The sequence below is a fragment of the Perognathus longimembris genome, chromosome 3, assembly GCF_023159225.1.
Source record: "Perognathus longimembris pacificus isolate PPM17 chromosome 3, ASM2315922v1, whole genome shotgun sequence".
NCBI lineage: Eukaryota > Metazoa > Chordata > Mammalia > Rodentia > Heteromyidae > Perognathus > Perognathus longimembris.
The window spans coordinates 94,733,607-94,758,850 of NC_063163.1; the positions used below are offsets into that span (position 1 = coordinate 94,733,607).

The 25,244-nt window shown below is 43.4% G+C and overlaps 1 protein-coding gene across 1 annotated transcript in view; it reads left to right on the forward strand.

The window, feature by feature from the left end:
• The window catches only part of Snap29 (synaptosome associated protein 29), a 32,811-nt gene extending 22,776 nt beyond the window's left edge, over positions 1–10,035 (forward strand). Inside the window, exons 3-5 of the mRNA XM_048343407.1 lie at positions 3,673–3,758; positions 7,055–7,150; positions 9,737–10,035. Of these exons, the coding sequence (XP_048199364.1) occupies positions 3,673–3,758; positions 7,055–7,150; positions 9,737–9,894 (340 nt within the window). The 3' untranslated portion in view covers positions 9,895–10,035. The remainder of the gene's footprint in view (positions 1–3,672; positions 3,759–7,054; positions 7,151–9,736) is intronic.
• Positions 10,036–25,244: the final 15,209 nt, after the last annotated feature.

Below are 25,244 nucleotides of genomic sequence, written 5' to 3' on the forward strand. Positions count from 1 at the left end.
AACAGTTTGGATTTAGGAGCTTTGTTTTCAAGATTGCTAAACCTCTATCAAAGGAGATGGTAAGATATTCATTTGCTTTGGACTGTGACATCTCCCTTGCACAAACCTAGAAGCAGAGAAATCCCCTGGGAAACTGGCAACACTGGCTGGCTGGTTGGTTGGTTGGCCTGTTCATTGGTTTTAGTACTAGGAAGCGAAGCCATGCTAAGTAAGTGCATGCTAAGTAAGCACTCTACACTGAGCTAACATCCTCAACCTATTTTTTTCCTTTTTGTGATAGTGCTGGGGCTTGAACTCAGGGTAGAGATGTTATTTTTTAGTTTTTCCCTCCAGGTTAGTGCTCTACCACTTGATACTTTTTAATGGTTAATTGGAGCTTCTGCCCAAGCTGGCTTCAAACCTCAATCTTCAAATCTTAGCCTCCTTAGTAGCTAGAATTGCAGTTGTACATCATTGGTGTCCAGCTATTTTTACTTTATTTTGAGACAAGATATTGCTAAATTGCTTCTAACTTGCTAGTCTCAGCTTCAGACTTGCTGGTCTCAGCTTCAGCTTCATCTTCAAATTTGCTGGTCTCTCTTTCTTTCCTTTTTATTTTATTTTATTTTATTTTATTTTTGCCAGTCCTGGGGCTTGAACTTTTTAAAAATTTTTTTTGCCAATCCTGGGGCCTGAGCACTGTTCCTGAGCTTCTTTTGCTCAAGGCTAGCACTCTACCACTTGAGCCACAGGGCCACTTCCATTTTTTTTTTTCTGTTTATGTGGTACTGAGGAGCCAAGCCCAGGGCTTCATGCATGCAAAACAAGCACTCTACCACTAAGCCACATTCCCAGCCACGTTCCCATGGGTTAGTTTCTTTCACATCCTATATGCCCCCTCCTGGGGCTCCTGGAGAATTACATCACTGGACACTGCCATAAAAGCCTTTAAAGTCATGTGGTTCCAAAGACCACACAGCGAAATTTTACACAGCCATGAGAAAGAATAATAATATTATGTCATTTGCAGGGAAATGGATAGACTTAAAACAAATCATGTTAAGTGAGGTAAGCCAACCTCAGAAAGACAAACGGCATATGTTTTCTCTCATATGTGGAAACTAGATCTAAAATACATGATAAATTATACAGGACTACAGGCATTCACACACAGTGAGACCAAAGGAGGAACACAAAGGTGCCAATGCCTCTGTGCCTCTGACTACATGAAATAATTTTTATCAAAATGAACTCCAGGGAATGGAAACAGAGGGTTTTTTTCTTTTTCTTTTTTTTGTGTCTTATTTTTTCATTTTTCTGTGTTTAGAGGGGCTATAGGGAATACCAAAATGGAGGGACAGAGCTGGGAATGTGGCTTAGTGGTAGAGTGCTTGCCTAACATGCCTGAAACCCTGGTTCCATTCCTCAATATCACATAAATGGAAAAAGCCAAAGTGACACTGTGACTCAAGTGATAGGGTGCTAGGCTTGAGCAAAAGAAGCTCAGGGACAGTGCCTGGGCCCTAAATTTGAGCCCCAGGACAGGCAAAAAAAAAATAAAATGAAGGGACATAGGATGACAAATGCAGCAGTGGTACTATGTAGAAACTATGTTGAAAATGAACTATACAACTTGAGGGTGGAGATAGGAAGAGAACAAAGGAAGGGGTGATGTTATCTAAAAAGAAATATGCTCATGGGGCTGGGAATGTGGCTTAGCGGTAGAGTGCTTGCCTGGCATGCATGAAGCCCTGGGTTTGGTTCCTCAGCACCACATAAACAGAAAAGGCCAGAAGTGGCACTGTGGCTCAACTGGTAGAGTGCTATCCTTGAGCAAAAAGAAGCCAAGGGACAGTGCTCAAGCTCTGAATCCAAGGACTAGCAGAAAAGGAAGGAAGGAAGGAAGGAAAGGAGGGAAGGAGGGAGAGAGGGAGGGAGGAAAGGGAAAGAAGAGTAGGAAGGGAAGGAATTCATTACCTGACTTATGAAACGGTAACCCCTCTGTATATCACCTTTATAATTTAAAAAACCAAAAAAGCAAAAACTTAAAACTGGACACTAGAGGTGCATGCCTATAAAACTAGCTACTCAGGAGGCTGAGATCTGAGGATTGTAGTTCAAAACCAGCCTAGCCCAGAAAGTCTGTGAGACTCTTATTTCCATTAAGCTACCAAAAAGCCAGAAGTGATGCTATGTGGCTCATGTAGTAGAGCACTAGCCTTGAGCAAAAAGAAGCACAGGGACAGTACCCAGGCCCTGAGTTCAAGCCCCAAGACTGGCACCAAAAAATAAACAAAAAACTTGAAACCTTATTGAAGCAGCTGTCATATTTTAGTGAGATTAACCCCAAAGTGCCCAATGTTATAGGCCCTAGCTGGCCTTCTACCCAAACATCAGCCCCACTAAGTGGTAACAATGTTCTTGACGTTGCTTAGAAAAATTTTATTTAGAAAGCAAAAATGTTTGTTTTTTGGTTGGATTTTTTTAACTGTATTTTTTTTGTCTTTTCTTTTTTGGTACTGGGGATCGAACCTAGGACGTTGCACTTGCTAGGCAACTGCTTTGCCACTGAGCTACATCCTATCCCAAATTATTTTCTTGAGATAGGGTCTCACTGGAACTCACCATGTAGCTTAGGCTGCCCTCAAACCTGTGATCCTCTTGCTTTAGCCTCCCAAATGTTGAGGTTACAGGCGTACCCCACTACATCCAACTGGAAAAAGCAAAACTTCATTGAAACAGCTTACAGAGGTGCTAAATCATTACCCAAAGGTTTATTGGGGTTAATCTCACAGCTTTGTAGTGGTTTCTTCCTCTGTGCGTCCTAAGCACCCACCTTCTGCCCTACCATTAACAAGGCAGGAGTCACAGCTTTAAGAGAGCACATTCTTTTTTGTTTTGTTTTATTTTGCCAGTCCTGGGGCATGGAGTCAGGGCCTGAGCACTGTCCCTGGCTTCTTTTTGCTCAAGGCTAGCACTCTGCCACTTGAGCCATAGTGCTACTTCTGACTTTTTCTGTATATTTGGTTCTGAGGAATTGAACCCAGGGCTTCATGTACTCTAGGCAAGCACTCTACCTCTAGGCCATATTCCCAGCTCCCCCCCACTTTTTTTTTTTGGTTGATCTGGGGCTTGAACTCACCGGGCCTGGGCACTGTTCCTGAGGTTTTTTCCACTCAAGACTAGTGCTCTACCACTTAAGCCACAGCACCACTTTTGGTTTTCTGGTAGTTAATTGGAAATCAGAGTCTCATGGACTTTATAGGAGCCACCAGTGCCTGGTGAGAGCACATCCTTGAGGAAGTTATAGAAGGGAGACCCCTTTCTTGCGACCCCAGAAAGGGGAGGTAGAGGAAAGATGAATAGAGTAGCTAACCTTTTCTCTGTGTGTATATGTGTCAGGACTGGGGCTTGAACTCAAGGCCTGGGTGCTGGGTATGCTTGAAATGGTAGAAAACCTGCCTAGTAAGCACAAGGCAGTAAGTTCAAATCCCAGCTGTGCTTCTAAAGCAGTTATGTTCCTCAGCCCACAGTGCCCCTGGGAGGGGCTGCTCAGATTTCTATTTTGTCCAGGAGTTTAACACAGGAGTTTGTCGGGAGTTTAGTTTAGTTTGCTAATCAACACACAGGCATCACTTGAAAAGATTGACAACACTGATGTTTTTGCTTCACAAATGTTTTCTTTTTATCCAGATTGAAAGAAGCTATAAGTACAAGTAAAGAACAAGAGGCAAAATACCAGGCCAGCCACCCAAACCTCAGAAAGCTGGATGATGTTGGTGAGTAGAGATCTGTGTACACGTGCACATTTGGGTCCTGGGATGAGAAATTTCCTTCTTTGTCCCTGAGGGATGTGGGGACAGAATACTCTCAGCAGTGTCAGGCAGTGGCTAGGTGACAGGCCATACAGGCTGAATATGCTCTTGGGGAACCAAAATGGCTTACACATGTAATCCTACCTACTCAGAAGGCTGAATTCTGAGAATTGCAGTAGGAAGTCAGCCTGGATAGACAAATCCAAGAGACACTAGTTAACCAGCAAAATTCCAGAACTAAGCCTAAGTGGTAGAGCACCAGCCTTGAGCAAAGAAGCTAAGGGACAGTGCCCAAGCCATAATTTTAAGCCCCAGTGCCAGCACAAAATAAATGACAGGAAGAGAAGAAGGAAAGAAGGAAGGAAGGAAAGGAGTTACATTGGGATTTTTTTGTTTCCTTCCTTCTTCCCTCTGCCTGGAGGGTGAATTAAGAACTTGGGAGGGCTGGGAATGTAGCACAGTAGTAGAGTGTTTGCCTAGCATGCCTGAAGCCCTGGGTTCGATTCCTCAGTACCACATAAGCAGAAAAAGCCAGAAATAGTGCTGTGGCTCAAGTGGTAGAGTGCTAGCTTTAAGCAAAAGCAGCTCAGGGGCAGCACCGAGGCCCTGAGTTCTAGCCCCAGGACTGTCAAAAAAAAATATTGGAGCCTTGATATTCAGAAGGCTGAGATGTGAGGACCAATATTTGGAGCCTGCCCAGGTAGGCAAATCCAAGAGACTCTTAGCTCCAATTAACCACCAAAAAAGCCAGAACTAGAGGCATCATTCAAGTGGTAGAGTGCCAGCCCTGAGCTCAAGAGTGAAAAACCCTGAGTTCAAGCCCAAGAACCAGCATTTTAAAAAAAGAAAGAACATAGGGAAACATGCTGGATTGTAGCCAGCCCTGGCAGGAAAGTCCATGAGACTCTTATTTCCAATTAACTACCAAAAAGTCAGAAGTGGAGCTGTGGCTCCAGTGGTACAGTGCTAGCCTTGAGCACAAAAGCTCAGAGACAATACTCACACTCTTGAGTTCAAGCCACAGGACTGTACCAAAAAAGAAAAGTTAGTTAATAAAACAAAAAGGAGGGCCAGGAATGTGGCTTAGTGGTAGAGTGCTTGCCTAGCATTCATGAAGTCCAGAGTTCAATTCCTCAGCACCACATAAAGAGAAAAGGCAGAGGGGCTGGGGATATGGCCTAGTGGCAAGAGTGCCTGCCTCGGATACACGAGGCCCTAGGTTCGATTCCCCAGCACCACATATACAGAAAACCGCCAGAAGCGGTGCTGTGGCTCCAGCGGCAGAGTGCTAGCCTTGAGCGAGAAGAAGCCAGGGACAGTGCTCAGGCCCTGAGTCCAAGGCCCAGGACTGGCAAAAAAAAAAAGAGAAAAGGCAGAAAGTGGCTCTGTGGCTCAAGTGGCAGAGTGCTAGCCTTGAGCAAAAACAAGCCAGGGACAGTGCTCAGGCCCTGAGTTCAAGCCCAGGACTGGCAAAAAAAAAAAAAATATATATATATATATATATATATATATAAAACAAAAAGGAAAGACCTGATAGAGAAATCACCTAGGCTCAGGACATACTAAATGGATACAGTTCATTCTGAAAATGTAAACCATGTGAGAAAGCTAAATAAACCACAAAGGACCCAAGAAACTATCCTCAATATCTCTCAGAAGGAGAGAAAGAGCCTGCACCACCACTACTCCCCCCCCAAAAAAACGCATAACTTTAAGGGATTGGAATTTTCATTTGTGTGTTTTCATTTATCCCTGAGCTCTTTTGTTGGTGGTGGTGGTGGTCATGGTGCTTGAACTCTGGGCCTAGGCGCTGTCCCTGAACTCTTTGACTCAGGGATAGCACTTTATCTCCTTGAGTCACAGTACCACTTCCAGTTTTCTGGTGGTCAGTTAGAGATAAGAATCTCATAGACTTTTCTGCCTGGCTGGGTTCGAACCTCCATCCTCAGATCTCAGCCTCCTGAGTATCTAGGATTACAGGAGTGAGCCATAAGTGCCCAGTTAACACCATTTAACATCTTTAATTTTTAAAATTTAAAAGGTATGGTAACATACACTTGTAGTCTCAGCTACTTAGGAAGCTGAAGCAGGAGGACTGCTTAAGTGACATAGCAAGATCCTGTCTCAAGAAGAAAGGGAAAGAAGGAGGGAAAAAAAGGAAGAAGTGACAAGATGGGAGGGATAGCTCTGTGGTAGAGGGTATGCCTAGGCCCTAGGTTCAATCCCAGAACCAAAATTTAAAAAGTAAAAATCAGACAGTCTATGTTCTATGTCAGGTCCGTGGGCCTGTGTAGTTTTGCATTGATGCCATTTCTCTGTTGTATTGTTATTTGTATGGGGCTGTTTCTAGGATTTGTATCACTTAGCCAGGTGATAGATAGGTTGAGGGGAAGGCTGGAGTCTTTCTCTGCTGCTCTCCTGGGAACATTGTCCTCCAGCCCTTCACCCACCCAGGATTCTTCTTCCCTGGTGTCTTGTACGTATTCCCATCTCTGACTCTCTGCATGCTCCGAGAATCAGCTACTTCATCTCTTCCATGAACTTTCCAGATTAAGATCAGTTTTGTGACTGAGCACCTTTAGCTTATGCTTGTAATCCTAGATACTCAGGAGGCTGAGATCAGAGGATCCAGTTCCAAGCCAGCCCTAGCAGAAAGGTCTCTGAAACTCCTATCTCCAGTTAACCACTAAAAAGCTGCCAGTGGAGCTGTGGATCAAGTGGTAGAGCTCCAGCCTTAAGGAAAAAAAAAGCTCAGGAAGAACACCTAGGCCTTGAGTTCAAGCCCCAGTACTGGCACACACACACACACACACACACACACACACACACTCACACACACAATCAATCAATCAATCAATGTTGTAATGGGGCTGGAGGTATAGCTAATGGTAGAATGCTTCCTAGTATGTACAACATTGTAGGTTCTCTCTCTCTCTCTCTCTCTCTCTCTCACACACACACACACACACACACACACACTTTCATGAAGCAGCACTTCAAGGGACATCAGTATTCTTTTTTTTTTTTTTGCCAGTCCTGGGGCTTGGACTCAGGGCCTGAACACTGTCCCTGGCTTACTCTTTGCTCAAAGCTAGCACTCTGCCACTTGAGCCACAGCACCACTTCTGGCTATTTTCTAAATATGTGGTACTGGGGAATCGAACCCAGGGTTTCATGTATACGAGGCAAGCATTCTTGCCACTAGGCCATATTCCTAGCCCCCAGTTAACCATTCTTTTGGTGTTTCTTTTTAAATTCAGATGCTGTCCTTGATGGGCCTGGTTCTGTAAGTAACGAGACTTACCCAAAGAATGTACACCTCCGAGCCTATCACCAGAAGATTGACAACAACCTAGGTAAGACTGCGAGCTGTAGAGCCTCTATAATCTACTTCTTCCTCCAGGCAGTGTATGCCAAGCACAGCTCATGTGCCCCAAGCCACCCAAACCCCACCCAGCATCATGACTATCTCACTGCCTTGCTATCTCAGGAATCCATCCATTTTTCTCCTTGTTGTATTCTGCCCAGCTCAACCATCTCCATTGCTGGCTTGGATCCTGACAGCAGCAGAGACCTTCAAGTCTCTGTGAGGTTTAAATACAGCTTGGATACAACCACTTGTTTCATCCTCCCTATTCAGCCACATGGAGCCCTATATTTCCCCTCTGTGACATAATGCTCCTGAGGATTGGTGGAAGGGCTCCACAAGCTGACCCTGATAAGCATGAAGGAAAGCACCAGGCCTGATTAAAAGTTAGAACTTGCGGCGCTGTGGCTCAAGTGGCAGAGTGCTAGCCTTGAGAGGGAAGAAGCCAGGGACAGTGCTCAGGCCCTGAGTCCAAGGCCCAGGACTGGCCAAAAAAAAAAAAAAAAGTTAGAACTTGGGCTGGGGATATAGCCTAGTGGCAAGAGTGCCTGCCTCGGATACACGAGGCCCTAGGTTCGATTCCCCAGCACCACATATACAGAAAACGGCCAGAAGCGGCGCTGTGGCTCAAGTGGCAGAGTGCTAGCCTTGAGCAAAAAAAAAGAAAGAAGCCAGGGACAGTGCTCAGGCCCTGGGTCCAAGGCCCAGGACTGGCCAAAAAAAAAAAAAAAGTTAGAACTTACCTTGGCAAATTGCTCACATGGCCCTGGGAGTGATCTTTCAAAACACATCAGGTGGGAAGTCTTCCAAAAACTCTTCGTGGATGCCTCAGTACTGACTTAAAACAGAGTCCAAAGCCAGGTATTGGTGGCCCATGCCTGTGATCCTAGCTCCTCAAGAGGCTGAGATCTTAAGATTGCAATTTGAGGACCAGGAGTTTGGCCTAGTTGTAGGGTGCTTGCCTGGCATGCATGAAGCCCTGGGTTTCATTCCTCGGTATCACATACACAGAAAAAGCCAGAAATGGTGCTGTGGCTCAAGTGGTAGAGTGCTAGCCTTGAGCAAAAAGTTCAAGGACAGTGCCCAGGCTCTAAGTACAAGCCCCAGGACTGGCAAAAAAAAAGATTACAGTTTGAAGCCAGTCTGGACAAGAAACTCCATGAGACTCTGATCTCCAAACCATCACCAAAAAGCCAAAAGTGAAGCTGTGGCTTAAATTACAGAGCACTAGCCTTGAGCAGAAAAGCCCAGGCCTGAATTCAAGCCCCAGGTCCAGCATTTAAAAAAAGGGGGGAGGGAACTATATTTTGGGGGGGATGGGGGTTGTTAGCCTTTAGTTTTGTTTTGTTGAGATATGGAGTCTTACAGTGTTACCTAAGTTAGTCTCAAACTCCTAGGCTCAAGCCATCCTCACTTGGTCTGCAGAGTAGGCAGACGCATGCCATCGTGCCCAATATCTTAGCACTTTAGACCCGTGTCCCAGGCTACCAGAGAGATGGCTTCCAGGGTACCAACAGAAGAGGAAGAACCAATCTCTGTGCTCTTAAATTCTCAGGCATCTCCAAATCCCGCCTGCCCTTTACCCTCAGAGCCCAAGGAAGCCCCAGATAGCCATTTCTTGCTTCCGTCCCCTCAACTTGGTCATCCAGAGCCCAAGACCTCTCCAAGGCAGAAGCTGTGTCTGTGATTTGGCCACTTGAAAGAAACTCATAGGGCCAAGCTCACACCTGTAATTCTTTTTTTTTTTTTTTTTTTTTTTTTTGCCAATCCTGGGGTTTGGACTCTGGGCCTGAGCACTGTCCCTGGCTTCTTTTTGCTCAAGGCTAGCACACTGCCACTTGAGCCATAGCGCCACTTCTGGCCATTTTCTGTATATGTGGTGCTGGGGAATCGAACCCAGGGCCTCATGTATATGAGGCAGGCACTCTTGCCACTAGGCCATATCCCCAGCCCACCTGTAATTCTAATGACTCAGGAGGTTGAGCTCTGAGGATTATGGCACGAAAGCCCATGAGATAGATGCTTATCTCCAATGAACCACCAAAAAAGCCAGAAGTGGAACTGTGGTTCAGGTGGTACAGTGCCAGCTCTGAGTGGAAAAGCATAGCATAGCACCTAGGCCCTGAGTTCAAGCATCAATGCTGGCAACACAAAAAAGGAAACTACCCCTCCCTACCCCCACCCCCCAAAAAAAGAAATCCAGAGTCCCTGTCCTCAATCAAGAGAAAGAGTGGCTGAGAACCCTGGTATCTTTGGAGCCTGCTAGCAGGGACTAGAGAAGGGGGAGCAAGAAAGGACTCTGAGTTCAAGGATCATATGGGCAGGATTAGTGTTGGGGAGGGATGAATAATGGCTTCTACATTAGGCTCGCATTATTTTTTAGTGAGTAATAGATATTCTTTTCTCTTCGACATATTTTAGAAAATGTAACTAAAGCCTTCAAACTTACCCTGTCTTAAGGTGGAGAGGACTCAGTAACCCACATGTTGCTAAGCACCTGGAAAAGGTAGGATACGTTTTCTAGATGCCATGATTACTCTCACTCAGTACTGCCTGTCATTCCCTTCTCTCACAGATGAGCTGTCTATGGGGCTGGGCCGTCTGAAGGACATAGCCCTGGGAATGCAGACAGAAATCGAGGAGCAAGATGACATTCTGGACCGACTGACAACCAAAGTGGACAAGTTAGATATCAATATAAAAGGCACAGAAAGAAAAGTTCGACAACTCTAAAAGACAGAAGTGGATTTCCACTCCATGGTGATGAAAAGATTTCAAAAGATCTCTCTTTAAATTCCTAAGAAATTTTACTTATTATTTAGTATGTAATTAACACGTGTTTGCATATGTCCTAATAGAGTGAATTTTAAGAGATTTTGTTGTTGTTGTTGTTATAATGAAGAGCTGTGTTTCCCACTTTTTCTTAAGGCCAACACTTGCCAAAATTCTTTCAGCTGAATTTCCTGAAAGATTTTAGTCAACTTCTGAGCTCCACATACTTATGGGGCTTAAAGGAGTAAAGAAGTTACATTTCTCACTTTCATTAATGGATGGAAAGATGTGGATAGAATTTCAGTCTTAATAGCCATTTCTATATCCTCATTTACTGAATTTCTCACATTAAGGAACCTTGGGTTTACAGGAGGAGGGTCCTTTCCACACATTTGTGTAAGATATATAAATTGTAACATATGCATGCAGATACACACACATACACACACACACACACACACACATATTAAGCATACTAAAATCTTCTCTACCCCCTAAAAAAGGATCGGTATAAATGCAGAAAGGAGTATGTTACCTTCTTTGCTTCTTCTTTTTATTTTTTGTCAGTCATGGGGCTTAAACTCAGGACCTGGGTGCTGTCCCTGAACCTGTTTGTTCTCAAGGCTAGCGCTCTATCACTTGACCCACCCACTTGAGCCACAGTGCCACTTATGACTTTTTCTGTGAAGTTTATTGGAGATAAGAGTCTCACGGGCCTTCCTGCTCAGGCTGGCTTTGAACTGTGATCCTCAGATCTCAGCCTCCTGAGTGGCTAGGATTACAGGCATGAGCCACCAGTGCCTGACTAGTCTTTTGTTGACAAATATCACCCTTCTCTTCCTGCCCTCTAGCCTTGGCACACATTGTAGGAAGGCTCAAAGCAGCATGCTTAGAAAGACGTTTGAGCCCTGTCTCTCTACCTGCTGTCATCTCATTCACTTCATCTGTAGTTGGCAACAGATTCTCCACTGGCTCAAAGCCACCTGGTTGACTGATGAGAGCCCTGTAGTGAGAATGGAGTATCTTAGACATGATCAAGCAGTAGTCTTCCTCTCCTGAGTCCTCTGCCCCTCTGAGAGTTACCACTGCCAGACCTCAGTATGGCAGTGCTTATTTAGTGCCTGGGGTCTCCTGACTTCCACTCAGTCTTCTGCACTTCCTACAAAGTGACATTTGAATCACTTGGTTCTCTGCCACCAGTTTTGGGACTGGTAATCCATAAATGCTGCTGATCTTCTGTAAAAGAATTTGACTTAGGGCTCGGAATAGGGCCTGGTGGCAAGAGTGCTTGCCTCATATTCATGAAGCCCTGGTTTTGATTCCTCAGCACCATACATATAGAAAAGGTCCAGAAGTGGCACTGTGGATCAAGTGGCAGAGTGCTAGCCTTGAGCAAAAAGAAGCCAGGGACAGTGCTCAGGCCCTGAGTCCAAGACCCAGGACTAGCAAAAACAAAAGCAAAACCAAGAATTTGACTAAGGAAAATAACAACATCAAAACACCTAGATACGATTTTAACTAGGCTGTTTGTTCATCCCTTTTATTTTGTAGAAGGAAACATTTACAAGCAATAATTAAAATGGATATCTTGCCACGTCTCACAGCATGTACCTGTAATCCCAGCATTTAGGAGGCAGAGGCAAAATGATCACAAGTTTGTTTTTTTTTGTTTTTTTGGCCAGTCCTGGGGCTTGGACTCAGGGCCTGAGCACTGTCCCTGGCTTCTTTTTGCTCAAGGCTAGCACTCTGCCACTTGAGTCACAGCGCCCCTTCTGGCCATTTTCTGTATATGTGGTGCTGGGGAATCGAACCCAGGGCCTCATGTATATGAGGCAGGCACTCTTGCCACTAGGCCATATCCCCAGCCCCAAATGATCACAAGTTTTAAGCCAGCCTGAGCTACTGGAAAAGTGGCCAGCCTGGGCTACATAACATTTTTTTTTTTTTTTTGGCCAGTCCTGGGGCTTGGCTCAGGGCCTGAACACTGTCCCTGGCTTCTTTCTTTTTTTTTTTGCTCAAGGCTAGCACTCTGCCACTTGAGCCACAGCGCCACTTCTGTCCGTTTTTTGTATATGTGGTGCTGGGGAATTGAACCCAGGGCCTCATGTATGGGAGGCAAGTACTCTTGCCACTACTAGGCCATATCCCCAGCCCCCCCATAACATTTTTTTTAAGAATCAAAGAAATAGAAATAAAATTGACTGGTGCATTAAAATTGATTTATATCAGTGCCTCCAACAAAATAATTGGAACCATAAATCTCTGAACTTTTTTCTTACTTAAAATACTTTAAAGATGGCGAAAAGAACTGATTTTAATAACAAGACAGGTCAGAAACTAATATAAGTAACAGTGCCTTTCACCAAAAGACACAGTACTAGTTAGTCTATGGGTATTGGCCCTTTCTTCATGCTTTCCTTTGGACTCTACATCCTATAAATAGTCTCTTAAAGCACAGAAAGCCTTTTCTTTTTTTTTTTTTTTTGTCAGTCATGAGACATGAACTCTGTCTCTGAGCTGTTTGAGCGCTGTCTCTGAGCTGTTTTGCTCAAGGATAGCACTCTACCACTTTGAGCCAGCTCCACTTCTGGTTTTCTGGTAGTTAGCTGGAGATAAGAATCACACAGACTTTCTTTCCCAGGCTGGCTTTGAACTGTGATCCTCAGATCTCAGCCTCCTGAGTAGCTAGGATTACAGGTGTGAGCCACCAGCTCCTGGCACAGCAAGCCTCTTCAAAGAGTTATAATCAGCTGGAGGTATTGATCACCAAAAGAGTCCTCGCCTACCATTAGCAAGGCCCTAGCTTCAATCTATAACACTGTGATTTAAAAGAAAGAAAGGAAGGAAGCAAGCAAGCATGAGGATAACATCATGTTAGAATTTGTTTAGCAATTCGTAAAAGTTCTCATCTCACAATATTCAACTTTCCTAACAATAGGAACAGCCTCCATGGGCAAATATAGCTTCCTGTAAACCCTGGTCATAACATGTGCTAGTCACCTCAAGAATTCTATCTAATCATCTATCCTATAATGGTGAGGCCTTGATTAAAAGTAAAGACATATTTTGTTTTGTTTGTTCGTTTATTTAATCAGGTAAACTCAATGGTGTTATGGATAATGTGAAAAAATGGTACTTGGATTTGAATTCAGGGCCTCACACTTAGTAAACGATGCTCTACCATTTCATTTATACCACCAGCACAAACGAAAATGTTAAATGTAACACCCAGCCCAAACAGTAATTCATGAGGCTCTTTCATATAAAGACTGCTCAAAAACAGGAAACCAGAATGCAGAGCTGGACTAGGTTGTATGTAGCTCAGTGGTAGAGCATTCACTAAGAAAGCCAGAGGAATTGAATCTCAATCCCAGTACCAGGAAAAGGAAAAGGATAATACAGACTAGCCCATCTATAGTTCTATTTCTCTTTATTACTACCAGGCAAAGATTCTTTGAGATTAATCACTATACCTTCTCCCTAAATAAGTACATTAAAAGCCACTGCTAACTGTTCTTATGAGTAGACTTCCATTTGCATTATGAGCTCTCTATCTTGAAGCAAAGTAATATTTTATGGACCTTCCCTTTCTTTTGTTAAAGAAGTCAATCCCTAACCCATTTCTATTTTAGTGGGCTATTTTAATTGGGTTTGTCGGTTTTGTTTTTTTCTTTTGTGCTGGGACTTGAACTCAGGGCTTTACATTCTGTTTTTTCACTCATCCTGGCACTCTACCACTTGAGCCAAGTCTTGATTACAGGTCTTGGGGCTTGCACTCAGGGCCTGGGTGGAGCTTGAACTCAGGACCCAGGTGCTGTCCCTGAGCTTTTTTGCTCAAGGCTGATGCTCCACCACTTGAACCACAGGTCCACTCTTTTTTGCTGATTCAGTGAAGATAAGAGTCTCAGGGCCTTTCTGGCCTGGGCTGGCTTTGAGCTACAATCCTCAGATCTCAGCCTCCTAAGTAGCTAGGATTACAAGTGTGAACTACCAGCACCCAGCTTCATTCCAACATTTTTTTTTCCTCTCAGAGTATCTCAGACTTTTCTGCCCACTAGCTTCAAATTGAGATCCTCAGATCTCAGCCTCTTGAGTACCTAGGATTACAAGTATAAGCCACTAGTACCCAGGTTTATTTTGGGTTTGTTTTGCTTTTTAGTCTTAAACACATGAAAGAAAAGTGGCCCTCACTTTTCTTGAAATCTTGTCTTCCTATAACACCTTAGAAGTTCTTACCTATTTTGCCCTGTTCTCCTTCAGACCCTCCTGTAAGTCTTCAGGCTAAGAGTCAGTCCTTGTGCTTTGATGCCTGCCTGTAGCTTCCTTCTGGGTCTTCATCTGCTCCTAAACCCACAAAAGACTGGTTACTGATGCTACTTTGTGAAGCAAACTAGCTTATATTTTCACAGAAAACAAAAGAAAACCTGGGGAGGTCCAGGATCTCTATCACATGACAGTTGGGATCAGAAAGCATCTAAACTAGACATGTAAGGACTGAGGCTGTCTGTGGGACAAGCTTTGGCACCCCAGATGAGGCCATGGCACTCATTCTTGTTAGATCATCTTCAAGACAGATTTCCATGTCCACAGTTGACCTGGAAACAAACTGTGCCTTCATAAAAGTGGCTTTTCTAACTTTAGATTCATTATATGCTAAGTGGGTTACTAACAAAAAAAAGTGCATTTTCCTCTGAAGGAGACTGTTTCTATCAGTTAGTAATTTATAACTTAACAGCAATGGAGTTACCATTGTCTTTTATATTCTGTAGGAAATGAGACCTGATCTTAACTCAAAAGGCAAGAAAAAACATATATATAGAGAGAGAAGCTCATTTTTAATTTCTTTCCCTTTTTGTAAATATGTAATGTTAAGTGTATACTACACTAATTTGGTACAAATCTGTTTTACCTACAGAAGCCTTTTCTTGCAGGATTGTTTTTGAAGTTACCATTGTTGTTAAGCATCTACTCTGATGAATGCATTGTCTTGAGTACAAAATGATAAGCCAATCTTTAAAAGCATTCATTTGGCAGAGATGGGTGGGGTCTGTTCCAATTTATGTCAGATCAAGTTGGATCATCCAAGCCTTCAACTCAACAGATGGACATATTCCAGGAAATAAAATGTGAAGTTGTTTTTACATCAAAATCTGTCTCCTACACAGTTATTTTCAAAGCGTTGACAGGAGTCCTTATTGAATCTTCATGTATTTGGTCTCGTGTATGTGTGTGTGTGTGTATTGGGTCTTGAACTCAGGACCTAGGGTGCTGTCCCTTAGCTTTTTCACTCAAAGCTGGTGCTCTACTACTTGACCCCCACACCTCTGCCACCTTTTTTTCTGACATAAGAGTTTCTTGGATTTGTCTACCTAGGTCAAGCTTTGAACTTCAATCCTCAGAGCTCAACCTCCTGAATAGCTAGGATTACAGGTGTCACCCACCAGCACCTGGCATGTTAGGTCCTTTAAACCCCACTCACAAGCCCTCTGGGCAGGGGTTATTTATTTATTTATTTATTTATTTACTGACAGTCCTGTCCCTGTCTTCTTTTTGCTCAGAGCTAGCACTCTACCACTTGAGCCACAGTGCTACTTCAGGCTTTTTCTTTTTATGTGGTGTGGAGGAATTGAGCCCAGAGCCTCACGCATGCTAGGCAAGCACTCTCCCACTAAGCCACATTCCCAGCCCCTACCCAGGAGTTATAGCTCAATGGTAGTAGATGCTTAGCCTGTGTGAGGCAATGGGTTCAATCCCCAGCACTATAGGGAAAAAAGAAAAAGTGAGTTAAAAACTCTCTTGTGCGGTCAGAGAGCTCTTCCAGCCTGTCTTCTATCTTCTGGCTCCCTCTTTAGCAAGATCAAGACTTCTACATTTGTTTGCTATTCCCCAGTGGTCTAGCTCAGTAAATGGTACCCCTTCTCATCTGGTACAGTGGCTCAACACAAAGACTGAGTCAGCTTTTTTAGTCCATTCCCTATTGCTATCACTGAGTACCACAGACTTGAGTAATTTATAAAGAATAAAAGTTTAGGGCTGGGAATATGGCCTAGTGGTAAAGTATTCGCCTCATAGACATGAGTTTGATATACCTGGGTTTGATTCCTCAGCACTACATATATAGAAAAAGCTGGAAGTGGCGCTGTGGCTCAAGTGGCAGAGTGCTGGCCTTGAGAGGAAAAAAAAAAAAAAAAAAAAGAAGAAGCCAGGGACAGTGCTCAGGCCCTAAGTTCAAGTCCCAGGACTGGCAAAAAAAAAAAAAAAGAATAAAAGTTTAGCAGGGGGCTGGGAATATGGTTTAGTGGTAGAGTGCTTGCCTAGAATGCATAAAGCCCTGGGTTCGATTCTTCGGCACCACATAAACAGAAAAATCTGGAAGTGGCACTGTGGCTCAAGAGGTAGAGTGCTAGCCTTGAGCAAAACAGAAGCCAGGGACAGTGCCCAGGCCCTGAATCCAAGCCCCAGGGCTAGCAAAAAAATAAAATAAAGATAAAAAGTTTAGCTGGACACCAGTGATTTTTGCCTGTAATCCTAGCAACTCATGAGGCTGAGATTGGAGGATTACAGTTTGAAGCCAGCCCAGACAGGAAAGTCCCTAAGACACTTTATTTCCAATAACTCTCCCACACACACACCAAAAGAAAGAAAGCCAGGGGGCTGGGGATATGGCCTAGTGGCAAGAGAGTTTGCCTCGTATACAAGAGGCCCTGGATTCAATTCCCCAGCACCACATATACAGAAAACGGCCAGAAGGGGCGCTGTGGCTCAAGTGGCAGAGTGCTAGCCTTGAGCAAAAGGAAGCCAGGGACAGTGCTCAGGCCCTGAGTTCAAGGCCCAGGACTGGCAAAAAAAAAAAAAAAGAAAGAAAGAAAGAAAAAAAGAAAGAAAGCCAGAAGTAGAACTGTGACTCAAGTGGTAGGGCACTAGTCTTGAGGCAAAGAAGCTCAGCAACAGTGCCCAAGCCCAGAGTTCAAGCCCAAGGACTAGAAAAAAAAAAAAAAGAATGAATTTCTTGTCTGTGTTCACATGTCATTTTATTGGAAACCCAACATCTAATTTATATATCATTTTGGCTGCTTTTGTGCTCTAATGTCAAGTTTGGCCATTGGACTTAAATCAATGTCTATAAAAGTTTGCTGTTTTAAGTCCCTCCAGTATGTGGTTCCTTGACCTGCCAACCTCCAGCACCATAAGCTGAAAATTCCTCCTTTTCTTCTTTTTTTTTTTTTTTTTTTGATGCTGGGCCTGGGTCTTGAACTCAGAGCCTCCAATTAACCACCAAAAAGTGGAGCTATGGCTCAAGTGATTGAGTGCTAGCCTTGAGCAAAAGCACTCAGGGACAGCACCCGGGCCCCTGGAGTTCAATCCCCAATAGCACACACACACACAAAGTAGGTAGATAGATGCTTGGATGGATGGATGGATGGATAGATTATGGATTTATTGCCAGGTATAGTGGTATATATCCATGATTCTAGCTACTTGGAAATGGAGATAAGAATATGTAAAGAGCAAAATGACTCAGGATAGTACTCAAGAATTACAGCATTGACTTAGCAAGTTCAACACCCTAGATTCAATCCCAAGTGCAGAATAAGTAAATACATAAAATTATAGCTCTGTTTCAACTCGTATGAGAGTCTTTCAAAGTGCTTATAGAATATTGCTTGTAAACTAAGTGCTGGTGTCTCATGCCTACAATACTAGCAATTGAGGAAGCTAAGATCTGAGGGTTGCAGTTCAAAGCTCCATGACTAACACAGAGAGAGAGAGAGAGAGAGAGAGAGAGAGAGAGAGAATAAACTCACTGTACTTGAACTGAGTATCTTCTGGAAGCCAGAATTTGAGGTACAAAAGTGAAAGTGTATAGTTCTGCCTGGTGGTATGCAGTTCAGTAGAGTAATAAGCACTAAGAAAAACTTTTTCTTAGCTAGGTGCCAGTGGCTCATGCCTGTTAATCCTAGTTACCAGGAGGCTGAGACCTGAGGATGAAGGTTTGAAGCCAGCCTGGCAAACATGTCCAAGAGACTCTTATTTCCAATTAACCAGCAAAAAGCCACAAGTGGATGTGTGGTACTCCAAGTGGCAGAGTTCCAGCCTTGAGCAAAAAAGCTAAAGCACCCAGACCCCATGCCCATGAGTTAAAGCCCCAGTACCAACACACACACACACACATACACACACATATGCACACACACAGGCACACACAGACACACTTGCATGTATGCACCAAACCAACCTATAAAATAGGTTAACTTTGATGTTGTGTGTGTGTGTGTGTGTGTGTTTGGTTTTGTTATTGTTGTTGAGTACTCGGGCTTGAACTCAGGGCCTGGATGCTGTTCTTGGACTGTTCTACCACTTGAGCCACATTCCACTTTTAGGGTTTTTGTGGTTAATTGGAGATAAGAGTCTCTCAGACTTTCCCTGCCCAGGCCGGCTATGAACTGTGAGCCTCAGATCTCAGACTCCTGAGTAGCTAGGATTACACGCATGAGCCATGGGCACTTGGCTTTGATTTAATTTCTAAATGACTGGATGTGTTTTTGTTTTTTTGTTTTTTTTTTGCCAGTCTTGGGCCTTGGACTCAGGGCCTGAGCACTGTCCCTGGCTTCTTCCCGCTCAAGGCTAGCACTCTGCCACTTGAGCCACAGCGCCGCTTCTGGCCGTTTTCTGTATATGTGGTGCTGGGGAATCGAACCTAGGGCCTCGTGTATCCGAGGCAGGCACTCTTGCCACTAGGCTATATCCCCAACCCTGGATGTGTTTTTGGTTCAAAGGTCTGCATCAAATTTTAGCACAGCAATTGCTGCACCCCTTTTCAGTGCTGTCTTTCTAGTGTGAGTAAATTCTTTGATATCTATGGCTTGCTTCATTCTCTGTTCTTAGTCTACAATCTTTTTGTAATACTGGGGCTTGCTTTCTATAAAATTTGGATCTGTACTGTATGTATTTAGGCCTATTCTTTTTTTTTTTTTTTTTTTTTTTTTGGCCAGTCCTGGGCCTTGGACTCATGGCCTGAGCACTGTCCCTGGCTTCTTTTTGCTCAAGGCTAGCACTCTGCCACTTGAGCCACAGTGCCACTTCAGGCCATTTTCTATATATGTGGTGCTGGGGAATTGAACCCAGGGCTTCATGTATGCGAGGCAAGCACTCTTGCCAGTAGGCCATATTCCCAGCCTCTTAGGCCTATTCTTTACCCATATTTGTACTATAAACATTATTATTATTTTGTTCCAGTCCTGGTATTTGAACTCAGGGCCTGGGCACTATCCCTGAGCTTCTTTAGCTCAGAGCTAGTGCTCTGTCTCTTGAGCCAGGACTCTACTTCCAGCTTTTTAATGGTTAATTAATAAGAGTCTTACTTCCTGTCTGGGTGAACTTCGAACATCTCTGTAGCATCTATGCTACATTACAGACTTTGTGTTCGGAGATATAAAAAACACCGTTATTGCCTCAACACAGTTATTGCTAAGGATTACAGGCATAAGGCACTGGTGCCCAACCATGATCTTTAAATCCTTTTTTTTTTTTTGGCCAATTCTGGGGCTTGAATTAAGTGCTCTGTCCCTGACCCTCCCTGTGCTCAAGACTATCACTCTAGTGGGCTGGGGATATGGCCTAGTGGCAAGAGTGCTTGCCTCCTATACATGAGGCCCTGAGTTCAATTCCCCAGCACCACATATACAGAAAATAGCCAGAGGGGGCGCTGTGGCCCAAGTGGCAGAGTGCTAGCCTTGAGCGGGTAGAAGCCAGGGACAGTGCTCAGGCCCTGAGTCCAAGTCCCAGGACTGGCCAAAAAAAAAAAAAAAAAAAAAGACTATTACTCTACCACTTGAGCCACAGCACCACTTCTGGCTTTCTCTGTTTATATGGGGGGCTGGGAATATGGCCTAGTGGCAAGAGGGCTTGCTTCCTATACATGAAGCCCTGGGTTTGATTCCCCAGCACCACATATACCAAAAAAGGCCCAGGACTGGCAAAATACACACACACACACACACACACACACACACACACACACACACACACAGTTTATGTAGTACTGGGGAATCAAACTCCCCCACTAAACCACATTCTCAGTCTCCATGATTTTTTAGCAAAGTTAAAATTTGGTTACAGCCTTTTGTCTGCTTTCTAAATCATTAGTAGACTTTACCCTATTGAAGACAAGACAGTATAGTGAAAGTTAGCTATATTTCCCCCTTTGTCTTTTTTTATTTGTTTTTCTTTTTCTATGGCCAAATATGAGACAACTTTTTTCTTTTCTTTTCCTGGGGTGGAGGGGGGGCAGTGGTAGGGCTTAAATTCAGGGCCTGGGTGCTGTCATGTTGAGCTACTGTGGACATTTTTTCCACTTTTCAGTTTAGCAGGAATGTAACAAATTGGTCATAGGAATAGAATATAAAAAGTTGGATATAAGAATTTACCAGGGGCTGGGGATATAGCCTAGTGGCAAGAGTGCCTGCCTCGGATACACGAGGCCCTAGGTTCGATTCCCCAGCACCACATATACAGAAAACGGCCAGAAGCGGCGCTGTGGCTCAAGTGGCAGAGTGCTAGCCTTGAGCGGGAAGAAGCCAGGGACAGTGCTCAGGCCCTGAGTCCAAGGCCCAGGACTGGCCAAAAAAAAAAAAAAAAAAAAAGAATTTACCAGTTCTCAATTTTTACAATTTTGCAATTCTCAATTCATACAATACTCTACTTCTGAGGTTATAGAGAATACAATTCCTGTGAATTAAAGCTTGGCATGGGATTCATTCTGTTCCATGAAAGGTGAACAAATTAACATGTTTCATCTGGGCTAAAGGATTTAATAGCTAGTGCTAGTAAATTACAGAGACTCTCCAGTTAGTTTCCAAATTCAACTGCTGAGGGAAGAGGTCAAATGTTCCATTTGGTTTAGCCTGGGGATGGTAGCGCTTCCAGAAGCCTGGATGGTTGACTCACCATAAGGAAGAATGTTGCCTTGCCCACATCAGAAATATATTGTATCAAGCCATTGCCACATAAACCCAGCACTCTCTTACACACACTGTTATTGAGGCTATAGGAATATCAACTTTTTTTTTTTTTTTTTTTTTTTTGCCAATCCTGGGGCTTGAACCCACGGCCTGAACACTGTCCCTGGCTTCATTTTGCTCAAGGCTAGCACTCTGCCAACTTGAGCCACAGCGCCACTTCTGGCCTTTTCTATATATGTGGTGCTGAGGAATCAAACATAAGGCTTCATGTATACAAGGCAAGCACTCTTGCCACTAGGCCATATTCCCAGCCCCCCAACTTTTTTTTTTTTTTGCCACTTCTGAGCCATAGTGCCACTTCTGGATTTTTCTATATATGTGGTGCTGAGGAGTCAAGCCCAAGGCTTCATGTATACAAAACAAGTACTCTACCACTAGGCCATATTCCCAGCCCCAATTTTTTTTTTTTTGAGATGAGGTATTACCATGTTTCAGACTGGTCTTAACTTCTTGAGCATAAAGAATTTCCCTCTGGAGTCATTTCTGATTTATTGGATGTCAAAGTGTCTTTAAACAACATATAGATATGTATGAATATATATGTACAATAGTGAGATTGCATACAATTAATAAGGAATCATCACATGTAGATTTGAATGACATGCAATCCAAACTAAAGGTCAACCAGACAGAACCTAATTTGCAGATAGAATTAGGAATACAGGGCTGGGGATATGGCCTTGTGGCAAGAGTGCTTGCCTCGTATACATGAGGCCCTGGGTTCAATTCCCCAGCACCACATATACAGAAAACGGCCAGAAAGCCAGAAGTGGCGCTGTGGCTCAAGTGGCAGAGTGCTAGCCTTGAGCAAAAAGAAGCCAGGGACAGTGCTCAGGCCCTGAGTCCAAGCCCCAGGACTGGCCAAAAAAAAAAAGAATTAGGAATACAGATTTCAAATAATTGAGAGACTAGTTTGAGAAGATTTGACATTTATTTTGTTCTACTTTTTATCATCAAGTTTAAACCAGAACATTGGATCTGAACTCCTTTATAGGTGGGAAGATATTCAGCCCATACTTTAGGCCATCCCTTCCTTCAATATCCTTCCCACTGAGATAATTTCCAACTTCTTCATGTTAGCAGAAATCCCCAAATGTGCTGAGAAACACAGCACAGGGATTTCTCTCCTTCCCAAGTGTCTAGGAATGCCACGACTATATCAAAGGTGAGTGCCCGGGTATGCAGTCTAAGGCATTAGGGGCTCCTCAGTTGTCCTCAGTACATGGGTGTTACCATGTCTGTTGGGCAGGCCCTAAGAATACTCCTGATGTTTGTCCTTAAACATCTCCTTTGGGCAGAGTAATGGTGGGAGCTCCTCTAAGTCAAATCATCATGATAGCCCTGAGATAACTTACATAAAATATATGGAAACATTTATCATTCACATCTAAAGTGCCTGGCCCTAGTGTCTCAGATATATAATCCCAGCTTGTCAGGAGGCTGAGAACAGAAGATTATTGTTTGAAGCCAGCCCAGGCAAGAAGTCTATGTGATTCTTACTGACTGCCCCAAAGTCAGCTGTGCAAACGATGGCTCAAGGGGTAGAGTGCTAGCCTTGAGCAAAGGAGCTCAGGCCCAACACACAAACCCTGAGTTCAAGCCCAAAGAATCAATAGAAGAAAAGAAACAAAATGAGAAGCTCCTTAATGAAAGAGTTTACCGATTTTATGTAAGTAGTCACTGGTGTAATATTTTCAATAATGTGGAAAAAGTGTGCTTTTCAATATACCTTCTCAAATTACCTATATTCAGGTTACTGATGAGCATATCTTTACAAGTGACAGAAGGTACTTAGAAAGTATATTATTAAATAGCATTATAGTTTGCTGTAAGATGCATGTATATTTTTAAAATTAGAAATCAATGACCAAATGTCAAGATACCAAGCATTTTCAAAAACGTTTCACATGGGGCTGGGGATATGGCCTAGTGGCAAGAGTGCCTGCCTCATATACATGAGGCCCTGGGTTCGATTCCCCAGCACCACATATACAGAAAATGGCCAGAAGTGGCGCTGTGGCTCAAGTGGCAGAGTGCTAGCCTTGAGCAAAAAGAAGCCAGGGACAGTGCTCAGGCCCTGAGTCCAAGCCCCAGGACTGGCAAAAAAAAAAAAAAAAAAAAGTTTCACATGTGCCTGCGTATCTAGTGTGTTTTAATTTGCTTAATAGAATATATTAGTGTGTCTTTGTTTTGATAATGCAATATTCTCAGTAGACTCCTGCTTTTAAAACTTTGTCCCCAGTGGACTAGGCTGTTGTGGAACACTTGTAGACTTCTGGGTGGAGGAAACAGGTCATTTTGGGTATGTCCTTGAAGGCTCTACCAGGAATCTCTTCTGTGCTCCCTCTTCCTTCCTCCCCTCCTCCTCCTTCTCCCTCCCCTCTCCTCCCTCCCTTCTCTCTGTCATTTTCAGTGTCTCCCTCAGCCTCCTTCCTGGCTGCTAGGAGGTATGGTAATTCTCTGCTTCATTTTCCCACTGTGGTCATGTTCTGTCCAGTGCATGGGTCTCAGGAACTGAGAACAGAATCCTTTTAAGTAATGAATCAAAATAAATCCTTTGTCCCTTAAAAAAAAAAAAAGAATTTCCCTCATCTCACATTCTTTTTTTTTTTTTTTTTGGTTTTGGTTTTGGAGTTTTGGATTGATACTGGCCTTGTTCTCTCTCTCTCCTCTCTGTGTCTCTCTCTGTGTCTCTGTCTCTGTCTCAGTCTTTCTCTCTTTCTTTGCTTTATCCTTTCAAATTGGTACTTAACTACTTGAGCCACAGATCTACTTCTGGCGTTTTGATGATTAATTGGAAATAGTTTCACAGACTTTCCTGCCCCAGCTCAGATTCTTGAGTAGCTGGGACCATAGGTGTGTGCTACAATGCACAGCTTAAGGCACTCTCGGAGTGGGGACTTAACTCAGTGGAAAAGCACTTGCATAGCAAGGGCAAGGCCTGGAGTTCCTCTGGGCGGGGGAAAGACATTCTACAATGCTGCAGTAGTAATTGTATAGTCTTTATAATCATATTTATATATAATTATATTATGTATGCATCATTTGCTGTACAATTCTACATTTTGGAATTCATCCTACAAAAATACTTGTATAGGGTTGGGAATGTGGTTTAACGGTAGAGTGCTTGCTTAGCATGCATGAAGCCTTGAGTTTGATTCCTCAGTATGGTATAAACAGAAAAAGCCAGAAATGGCATTGTGGCTCAAGTGGTAGAGTACTAGTCTTGAGCAAAAAGAAGCCAGGCTCAGGGGCTGGGGATATAGCCTAGTGGCAAGAGTGCCTGCCTCGGATACACGAGGCCCTAGGTTCTATTCCCCAGCACCACATATACAGAAAACGGCCAGAAGCGGCGCTGTGGCTCAAGTGGCAGAGTGCTAGCCTTGAGCGGGAAGAAGCCAGGGACAGTGCTCAGGCCCTGAGTCCAAGGCCCAGGACTGGCAAAAAAAAAAAAAAAAAAAGAAGCCAGGCACAGTGCTCAGGCCCTGAGTCAGCCCCAGGACTGACAAAAATAAATACATAATAAAAATACTTGCATATATATGAAATGATATAGGGACAAAGGCATGTATTGTAGTATTGTTAACAAGAGTTTGCAACTCTATATTTACAAGTTGGGCACCATGGCTCATTCCTGTAACCTTAGCTACTCCTGCAATGTGGGAAAGACCATGAGATTCTTATCTCCAATTAACTATGCAAAAACCCAGAAGTAGAAGTAGAGCTTTGGCTCAACTGTTAGAGAGCTATCCCTGAACACAAAAGATATATATATATATATATATATGCACATACATATATATGTGTGTGTGTATACATACATATACTTATAAAAACTAGTTCAATAAACTATACTATATCTTCACAGTGCAGTAAGATGTAAGATGTAAATGTAGAAACAATAAGGATTATCTCCAAATATTGTTATGGAAATAGAGTCAGGATATATTATTCCATTTTATTTACATTGTTGTAGTACTCAATTTTTATTTAAACAAATTTTCAGAGCATTATAACAGTTTAAATTCAACCCTAACCAACCTATGGTAGGGAACTCATTCACAAGAAACAGAGAAGCCACCACTTAAAAGACCAAAGTGAATCTTTATTGGAGAATAGGTGGGCTGCTGATAGACTTTTGTCTCAAAGACTAGCAGCCCAAAATGTAACTAACACAAAGCTTATACAACCCCCAAACCACATCAGGTATATAGAGTTTATCCTAACAAAAGTAGCAAAAGCAAGCCAGGCACCAGTGGCTCATGCCTGTAATCCTAGCCACTCAAGAGG